The following is a 10,745-nucleotide window of genomic DNA, read 5'->3' on the forward strand; positions in this document are numbered from 1 at the left end:
AATTGAGATGAGTTTTCCTGTTTTTCCTGGATGACCTCTTGGACCTATTCATAATTTACTAGTTTTAAGCCTGCCATTATAAACCTGGCCAGAGGGCAGGTTACAGATCTATCTCTGGCTAAAATACAACCTATGTAATTATAATTGCTTCAGGGATCTTGGTCAGATACTGCCTAAGATTCTATTTGATATGTTCTGACTGTTGCATGGATCTTGTCTGCATGTACATTTTCCAGCATTCTTCAGGAAGTAAATTGGTGAGGATCTTATATCAAGATGGGAAAGGAATAAAAAATCATAAATAACTTCGACAGCTTTTTAAGCTTAGAAAAGGATGAGAAAACTCAGCCATGTGTGAGACCACGAAGCCTGTGATACTGAGAACAGCAAGCCTTCAGAATGGCTAATCCTCGGAGCAAGCTACAGGTACCAGCATGAGGGTGGTTCAGTGGCACACAAAGGTAGGACCATGGCAGGTGGGGCAGAGCTTCCTCTTTGCAGCCATAAGGACAAGATCAGTGATTTCAGCTTCTGGCTGTCACTGCCCCACCCGTGGTGATGGTGATGGGGGGAGGAGCCCTTAGTGTTCCTATTCTATTAACAAATGTGCAATTCTTGTGGAGGGTGTTGTAAGCATGCTGGAAAAGACAGGTTGAAAGCTGCTTTTCTAGAAGCTGTGGCAGGCAGAGCACCAGAGCAAAGTCACAGGCAGAAAGAGAAAGAGCTCTCTGGCACTCAGGTCTTAGCAGGCAGAGTCCTTGGCAGCATGCAAGGGATGGGACCAGACAAGATTTTCCCACTGAGAATCAGCAGCTTCAGCAGCAGCTTAGAAGTCCTGAGCACATGCAAGAGAACACTCATAATGTAGGGTGAGAGGGAGATACATATGGCCATGAAGGCAGGAAAGCAAGTCTCACAAACAGAGTTCCTTGCAGGATGATAGGGGCAGGGCCAGACCCACTTTTCACTTTGCTGCTAACCTGAGACTGTAGCCTCAGGAAGGCAGAGCATGCAGAAGCCCCACTTCAGAAACTGTGTTAAGTGTAGGGGTCACACATGCATAGAATAGCAAGTCTCACAGAGTCTCTGGTAAGAAGCAAGGTATTGGGCCAGACCTGGTTTCCATGGGGCAGTTCAAAGGAGGAGCTCCTGTAGCTCAGCAGCAATCAAGAAAAGAGGAGGGGGAGCCTATGCTAAGTGTGGCTAGCAAGAGAGTGCACATTTAGTGGCCACATAGAGATATTGCTTTCTGCTTACTTACTGTGAATTAGACCAAAACATCCCAGTAAATAGAGACAAGCAGCAAAGACAGACCCATACATGAGAAAATAGGAACTGGTTCTCCTGACCCAGAGAACAGTTTATCCAGGCCCGCACTGGCATTTTCAGCAGCGAGAAAAAAACTGCCTCAAAAGGAGAGAGGAAAATCTCACCCAATGGAAAATGTCCTAGAACTAGGCTCAGTGAAAAATCTCCATCCTCCAGAGCAGCACAGGGTTAGCTCCAAGCTCAAGAATGCTCCCCTGAGACCATTTGTACTTTTACTATGACAAGTGTTGGGAGGGGTTTACCAGTTCTTCAAAGTTTAGGCTAGTAATCATTGGGTAGTAGCAGGGGGATAAAAACAAGCACAATTTCGAAATCTGAATCTTGGCATCATACGATGTGTTTATGAAAAAATAAAGAGAAGGTATGTCTCAGGTTTCGGGCACTAATATTGTGTTGATAAAATGATAAAGAGAGGGGGATTATGTTCTATGGAGTTCTGGGAAAGGGATGCCTCAGCAGGCCCAGGCTGAGTCATCACTTCTCCCTGAGGGACCAGGCACAGGATGGTAAAGTATAGAATAGAATTTATTCAGAGCATGGGGAGTAGAGGTAAAAGGCAGTAGTAGTAGGAGAGGGAGAGAGAGAGAGAGAGAGAGAGAGAGAGAGAGAGAGAGAGAGAGACTGGGGAGGGGGAGGGACTGGGGAGGGAGGAGAGAGGCCAGCCATGAGCATGTGGAGCTAAATGGGGAGGGGAATAGGGATAGAAAGGACAAAGTAGAAGAAGATAATAGCAAAAGGGAAAGAGGGCAAGAGGGAGAAAGAGAGAGCAAGAGAGTGAGGAGGGCTCAAGCAGCCACTGTTATATTGTCAGGTATAGTTGGCTGTTGCCAAAAGACTCTGGGGTGGAGTATACTAGGCTTTTTCCAGGTAACTGTGAGGGTGGAGCTCAGACAGAGTGCTTACAAGGACATAAATACTAAATAAACCCATGACTTTGCTCTCAATACCTGGCAGACAAAGACAGACAGATATGTTCCTTGTGAGATTGAGGCCAGCCTAATCTAGCTAGCAAATCTAAGTCAGCCTAGTCTACATAGAGAAACCCTGTCTCAATATACTGCAACAATTATTGTTATAAATTGATTTACTTGTTTAAGTTTTCAAAATGAAAGTATTTATAAGTTCAGTGATTTTGACAGAGAAATAGAAAAAAAATATTTAGAAGGTTGATATCTGCTCAGCTCTAGTGCTTTAATGCTTATTATAAACAGAAAAGATCTGTGTTTTTTATTTGGGAACTAAAGTATCTGAGATGAGATATAAACCCCCAAATAATTTTTACTACATCAGAGAACTGGTTCCATGACCAAGCCAGCTCAGTCTGTCAACAGGGCCTCAAGGGAGAGAGAGGGAATTGAAAAGAAAAAGACGATTAGACATTATAAAATGACCTTAGCTAGTGCTGAGGCTGAAGCAATTTTATTATTTTCCAGTCTGACTTTATATCAATCTAGGTACATTCAAAAAAATAAAGTCAGTTCTCAGATCAAAGACAAGGCGATCAAGCCAGGTAAAGATTAAAGATTCACACCAAGTAGCAATCAAACAAAATAACAAAGTCTCCAGAGTCCCTGTGGCTTAACAGGATAATCAAGAAAAAAGGGAAAACACACAATCCTTGGCAGTGTTTATCTTGATCCTTGAGCCTTACATTAGCCCAAATGTGAATATTCTTATCAAAGCCTACTTCCTTGAGCCCTGTCACAGGTACTTGGAAAAATTTCAATGAGTGACACCAAAGGTTCTCCACAGATACATATACTCCTCTGCTAGGAGTTTCAGCTAGACTCACCTCCACAGTCTCTTGTGGCTTCCCTCCCTTCCAGGTTGGTCTCTTTCCCTAATCTCCCTATATCTGATACCCCATAAGACTTCCAGGCCTCCTTCTACCCAAGTCCCTCCCTTTTGTTGTTAACTATCTGCCCTTGATCATCTGAGTAAAGCACACCAAACCAACACCAGCATAGTTCCATGTAGAGAGATTTAATGGCAGAACAAGACAAGGGGGAGGGGCAAGAGAAAGAAGAGGAAAGAGGAAGAGAACACAACTCTGTCTTTTATCTGGAATATGACTTAACTGCTCCCAGGTGGGGTTGCAAATTGAACCAAAATGTTTTCTGGAAATGTATGACCGGTGCCATGGCAACAGTGACCAAATAGTGTCACTGTTGGAGGTAAAGTCAAATCCTGATACCAACAGACCTCCCTGTTTCTTATCATAAATAGAGGGAAAAAAGGGAGGGAGAAGCTGATGGTCAAAGGAAATAGCTGCCTCTGATCTCTTAGGCTACTTCCTGCTGTCTTGGGGCATAGTCCATGTCTTGACACAGCTGATTTTCACCATCAGGGACCACTTGGTAATTGTTTGCATCAGTCTACTCAGTGAATAGAGGCTGGTAATTCTGTAACACAAATTTTTTAATGGCTTGAATAGAATATTTTTGTTTCTGTCATTGAAGGAATGTAGAGGCAAGATTAATGAGACAGGGAATGAATAGGAATGCCAACAGGGTGATTAGAAAGGTTGTTATGAAAGATTCTATCCATTTCCATATAGGGTTTTCAAAAGTCCAGGAACTGGAGCAAAAGGCAGAATGACAGGTTGGTGCTATTTATGACAGGGTACGTTTGTCGTGTCCTAGAGTTGGTTGTCTCCCTGTTGTTCAGGGTCTGTGGAACTCTCCAAGGATAAGCCAGAAGGAACATATCAAACAGTAATGTCTATGTCTGTGAGAGGAGATTGGAATATCTGGAGGTCACATCTCTGGAGCTGTCCTGTTGTACTAAGAGCCTGGACTTGACAAGATGCTAGAACATACATACACATATATATTATAGGCAGAGAATAAGATTAAGCATGTTTGGGAGAAAGAAATACTTTTTTTCTTAGATGTACCTTTGAACCTCAGAGGAATCCCACCCTTTGGAATATGTAGCAAGTGGGAACTTGAGCAAGATGTAGTTATCTGGGTGGAGTCTATTTGGTCCATGAGAGGTAGGTCTGAGTGGGTTTCCTGTAGCTTATAAGTTTACAAAAGAGATAACAACATGAGTCAACAACATGAACATTCCTTAAATAAGCTTTTTGTGGAGCAGAAGGAATAAGAGTTTGTGATTACAGTTGGATCGTATAGTGGGAAGTTTCATCAGTATAGGCAAATTTATAAGAACTTGAATAGGACAGAGTGGTAAAGCAAGAAGAGGAAATATGAAGCATTTAATCAATGAAAACTGAGTTTAGGTAAGGAAGTAACATATTACATCTTTGAAAGCTTACATCTGAACTAGTTGCTAGAAACTGAGTTGAGTGGTCTGATTCTTAGTTGGTAAGTTATTTATCTTAGCTTTCAATGTATTCAGAAATATGAGGAAGAATAAACTATAATCTAGCATTCATGTATTATTTAAAAATGAGAGTCCATTAGCCAACATTTCCCCGTGGTCTCTGTGGTCTTCATGACAACTTGGGCAGAGTCATTTTGGCTTTTCATCCCAGTAGCCACAGAGTTTTTTCCCCCGTGTGTAATGGATACCTGTTACATGACAAATGACATACCTTAATTTAGATAAGTCAATTGACTCTGAGGGTATCCAGTTTTGTCCACTGTGTTTCTCTGTGGTTATCATAGCACAATCCAGGCAGATTGTTGAAGTTGTGTTCATATCTTCTGAGACCTTGTGGGGCAAACTGTTAAACCCTTTGGGACATTCTGTGTCATAAACTTAAACATGTTAATAATTACAAGACATGATTGAGAGCTATATTGATTGTTTTCATCAGAGGTATATAACTTGTGCCTGTTTCATAGCTAAGAGGAGTTGGGTAATGTTGCAAGAGGAGCACAGAGAGGGGTTAGAGCAAAGATACTAAATGCTTGAACATAAAGAATCTTTTTCCATTTACCAGATTGCTGGCAGTAATTGCGAAGATCACATAAAATTGAGGAATTCAGAATGCCCCTATGTGGCCATTTTGAACCTTTATCTAATGAATACTGGGTCCCAACATTATTGTACAGGTGTATCAATTCTGATGTCTTCAAGTGAGGCATTAATTATAAGTTTTGAAATTCTCCAAAAGTCATCCTAATGGTGTATGTGGGAATACAGTCAAAGACCTCAAATTTTCCATTTGGGAAAGTCACCAATTAATTTCTACCTGCATCCCAGGGGAAATTAATGACAAAGAAAGAATTGTGCCAAGGACAGATATTTGAGTTGTCACTCAGATTCCTGGAAGTTATAACAGGTTCAGACCCACCAGACATCATGTCCAGCCAGGCCTGGGATTTCCTGTCAGCGGTGATAGCCCAGGGCAAGAGGGCAAGGCGGCTTTTGAGGGATGTTCCGCGCAAAGATTGAGGTTCTGTCAAGTGTGTGTTAGCTCAGGAGATTTCCGCACTCCCAGAAAAAACTAAACAGGTTTCTTCCGGGAAAGCAGGTCCTCCCTGCCAACCAGGAAAGGCCTAACTATAAGTCTCTGTGTGTCGAAATCATGCCTGAAATCTGGTAGCAGGAGTGTAGAACCATGGGGTATGGCCTGTCTCCGCAGCGAAAACTAGCAAAACATGTCAAGGATGGCAGTGAGTCATGGAGAAGTCAGCTAACTCACATGGCCTAAGTCTTGAGTCTCACAACAGCTAGAAGATGGCTATGGATGCCTAGAAGCCCCAGCGATTCAATTCTAAGCAGTGTACGATGCATTGGAGCATACAGCAGTATATGGAACGGTGAGACTACTGAGCACAGGAGTAGCAGTAGAGATCCCCCAAGATCGGCCTCTCCTGCGGGAAGGGGGTGGGAGGTGGGGGAAAGGAGAAGCCTTATTCACTGGAAAATCATAAACCTAGTGCTAGCCACCAATAACGTTGTTAAATATTTGCACGTGTCCATCCAGATAAAACAAACCAAACCAAAACCAACACGGTTCCATGTGGAGAAATTTAATGGGAGAATGAAACAAAAGGAAGGGGCAAGAGAAAGAAGAGAAAAGAGGAAGAGAGAAGAAGTCTGCCCTTTATTTGGAATATGACCTAAGTGCTCCCAAGTGGGTTTGTGAATTGAGCCAAAAGGTCTTCTGGGAAAATATGGACATTGCCATGGTAACAGTGACCAAACGGTGTCACTATTGGATGTAAGGGAAAATTCTGATAACAACATTCCCTCCATCAAATTCTGGTACCTATTTTAGTTCCCACCCTGAGAAAGATTCAACCAGTCTCTGTTGGGGCATCCTTGTCTTTTTGCTTCTTTGGGTATGTGGATGATAGCATGGTGATCCTGAATTTTATACCTTACAAGTGAGTAAAACACCTTGCTTGTCTTTTTGAGGTCCATGTTCCACACTCAGGAAAATATTGTCTAGTTCCATTCATTTGCCTCCAAAATTCATGCTTTCCTGTTTTCTCATAGCTGAATACTATTCCATTGTGTAAATGAACCAATTATTTTTTATCCATTCTTTCATTGGTCTGTCACAGCCCCACTAAGTATATTCAGTGGCTGGCCACATGTCAACTTACTATCTGTTTTACAGTAAATTCATGATTCTAATCAAAGACCAAGAGGAGAATGTTTCCTCTGTTTTTGTCTAGACACAGCTGAACCACTTTTCCCTTAGGGTTTCTGATACCCTCAGGATATGTTTTTCACACTGTGTCTTAGACAGAAATATGTAGCCATGTCCTCATTTTTGAGGTTGTTGATCTGCAAATATGCAGTGCTGGCAGAGGTTTCCAAAGAGAAGACAAACCGTTCTTTGAAGTCATCAGCATATGTTGGATTCCCAGTTTTGGTGTTGATCCAGCCCATATACTGCAAGCCCTGTCCTGGAGCCTGTTTCACCCAGTTTATTCCATATTTTGTGAAGGTATACCCAGAAGCCTTGCAGGAGATCTTCACTGACTCTCCAGGCTTCTTCAGCTCAGGTCCAGACTGTACCAACTGGATCTGTGCTTGGGCACCTGTGAAGAGAAAACAGAGTGGTAAGGATTCATGGAACTGCTTCCTTTCCCTTGGACTTCTTGTTTTTGATGTCTTACTTTGGGCAACTACCATCAGGAATAGCAAGTTCCACACCAAGTCCATGATGTCGAACACTGGGGCTCAGTGCTTCCTTGAGACTGACTGGTTACTCACTTGATGGAATGTGGGGTGAGCCTCAGATTTCTACTCTCATGTCTTCTATAGATTTGCATATGACTGGGCTCCCTAATTCATACTGAATGAAACCAGATGCACAATTAGATATAAAAGGATCCATGACACTAGGTAGCTGAGCCCATGCCTTACAGTATCTGCTGTGCATGACTCCATGCTGATTTTGTTGTCCTCCAAGTCTTCTACTTGAACTGGTTTTTCACTCTTCTGTTCTCACCCATACACTTCACAGTCTCAGGGCTTGGTCCTGAGCCTTATACATATAACATGGTAACAGTGCCCTATAGCAACCACACATTATGTGACTGCCCTGCTCTGTGCTCTGATTCAATGACTTCATTCTGTCCAGTGGGTACTGCAGCCTCTGTACTGAGACATTTGCATCAGTACATTTTGCCTATAAAGTGTAAGTGGATTCTATCAATAAAATCTTATGTTCCTCTGTGCTCCCTTACCAGTGACTGACATTCCCTTATGAAATTCGTAGAATTAAACTACATTTCTTTTTCTTAATTATACAATTATAAAATTATTAAATGGGTTTTCCCTTTACATATGTCAGTTATAAATTCTAAAACTTTGAAAAAATAGTTGGGAAGTTTGGGAGAAGTGATGTATTTATAGTAATATAAAAACTAAAATTCATTACAGTAAAAATTAGGGAAGAAGTTGTTATAATAAAAGTAGTTTAAGGATTTATTGAGATGGATCAAGGGATATGCACATGCATTGACTTTCATAGGATATAAGTTTTGATTTTAGCACTGAAATCTGGTAGCTCACAACTACCTATACCTTCATCAACTAGGGTAATCAACTGTTTCACTCCTATCAGCCATCTACACTCATGTGCACATACCTCCACAAAAACTCAAACACATAATTAAAATAGTCAGAATTTGGAAAGAAAAATACATTGACAGTAATTCAACATATGTGAAAAACATATATCACATACTGAAATAAAAGCTCTAGCTCTTTTACATGTAGTTTTGTAACTGACAAACTTGGTGCTCTAACATGATGAAAACATAGAATGGATCCACTTATTTAGAAATTCTAAGAAAATCCTTTTCTTATTTTAAATATTATTTCTGCCCTTTTATACTCCAAATGTAATGAGACTATGCATCATTCGAGGAATCTAATTCTGTCTACTTTCCACATTAATAATTTTCTTTTAATAATCATGATGTAACACATAAATCAGCAGTACAGTGTAACACTAACATACAGTTATCAAAAACAGGGCTATGAACAGGGGTGAAGAAAAGGTGTCTCTTACTTGACTTAAAGTGACACATGGTTGTATAATGTGGACTAAATTCTGTGCTGATAGTGTGGATTAAAGATAAGCAATTATAATGGGGTCAGAACAAAAGCAGTGGGAATAAGACAGAAAATAGAAGAAATGAGCACAACTCTGTTGTGTAGTCAGACCAGACTTTTGAACTGCAGTATCGATGTTCTGCTAGCACAGAGGCTGCTTGACAAAGGTAGTCAACAAACATTCATTATACTGGCAGATTTTCCTTATCCTGTGAAGGAATAGGAAGGCCATGCCTGAGAAGTATGTTCTGGCTTTCTGTGATACTGTTTCTGTGAAACCATGGAAATTTGGCACCCCCTGCTGTTTGATTGTGACCCTGTAGCATGAGAATACTCCCACCATTATAGTCAGAGGCTCCTGGTGGCCACCTATACATTCCTTGTCCCTGTGAAAAGGCCACCACATGATTTGGACCTGTGGAAGAAGAAATTTCAGAATTCACAAATTTTTGATAATTTTTAGATTATGCCTCAGAGTCATGTCTTCCTGATTTTTCTCTACTATTGGTACTTGGATGGCACAACCATAGGTGACTCCTTTTGCTAAACAAAAGAGCTGGTTCACTAAAAATATTTACTTTTAGCTTTTGTCTGATATTGACTCAGTGGGGCACGACAGGCTTTTTTGCTGATACCTGCTCAGGAAAGCTGTTAACAGGGAGTGTAACCAGTAGAGCAGAAAGAAGCTTGTTGCAGACAACAAAGATGAAAAATATATCAGAAGACTACTTTTACGTTATGAATAGAGATGCAGCATTTGAAGATTGCCCAGCTGTTTTCCCTGTTTGCTTTGGAGATTGCAGTTAAACGATTGGTCAAATCTCAGAATGAACTATTAACATTTTGAGACTGTGATAGAAAATGAGACCTTGGGAAATTGAGCTAATTGCATCTTTTATTATGCTATGTCTAGATATGGCTTCCATATACTCATGTGTTTAAAAAGCCTATTGAGATCAGGGGTTAAAATGTGGTGGTTTATATGTGCTTGACTCAGTGTGTTTCAATATTAGGAGTTGTGTCTTTGTTGGAGTAGATGTGGCCTGGTTAGAGAATGAATTTTACTGTGCCAGTTGGCAGTAAGAAACTCTTCCAAACTACATGGAGGGCCAGTCCTCTCCTATTGTCCTTCAAATGAAGATGTAGAACCCTCACTTCCTCCTCTATAAGTCCTGCTTTTACATTGCCTTGCTTCTGCCTCAATGATAATGGATTGAGCCTAGGAATGTATAAGTCAGCCACAATTAAATGTTGTCTGTAGAAGAGTCAACTTGGTCATGTTGTCTTTCCACAGCAATGAAAACCTAGTCAAGACAATGCATAAACTACATGTTTATAGTTTAGTGGGAAACATCAAAAGTCCCCATTCCTACAAGAAGAGCTACAGGAAACTGTTGGCTCCAGTTAGTGGGACAGTCAGTTTCTTCACACGTAAGTTCCCTGATAAGTTGATCAAACCCAAGTACACTGCTCTAAACACAAGAAAACATACATAACTAAAACTTTTCTTCTTGTTTAGTTTCTTGGGGTCTATGAAGCATGCCATGGTACCTGCATTGTATGTCAAATATCCACTTATAACTCAAACATACAGTGTATGTCTTTGTGGGACTGGGTTCTCTTACTCTAGATGCTATGCTCATATTCTATCCATTCTCCTGCAAAATTGATGATGTCTTTGGATTTTGTAGCTGGGTAGTATTTCAATCCATTCTTCAGTTGAGGGACATCAAGGTAGAGAGAGGGGTGTCTTCAGTAAAAATCACCATAAAATTAGTATTGTTGTGGATCAAAAATATGTAATTATATAATGAATAATTTTTACATTCTTTCAAATTCTACAGGTTTACTTATCTCTTCTGTTTGAGACATTCTACGTTTAATGATTTTAAATCAGATCTTCAATTATACAGCAGTAGGAAATGCAA

At 40.7% G+C, this 10,745-nt stretch overlaps 1 gene segment (V, D, J or C); it reads right to left on the reverse strand.

Annotated features, from left to right (window-relative positions):
- Positions 1 to 6,963: 6,963 nt before the first annotated feature.
- On the reverse strand, positions 6,964 to 7,416 carry LOC116906227. The segment is given in 2 exon segments: positions 6,964 to 7,292; positions 7,371 to 7,416. Coding segments are annotated over 2 exon segments (375 nt in total).
- Positions 7,417 to 10,745: the final 3,329 nt, after the last annotated feature.

The sequence above is a fragment of the Rattus rattus genome, chromosome 7 (genome assembly GCF_011064425.1).
Source record: "Rattus rattus isolate New Zealand chromosome 7, Rrattus_CSIRO_v1, whole genome shotgun sequence".
Classification (NCBI taxonomy): Eukaryota; Metazoa; Chordata; class Mammalia; order Rodentia; family Muridae; genus Rattus; species Rattus rattus.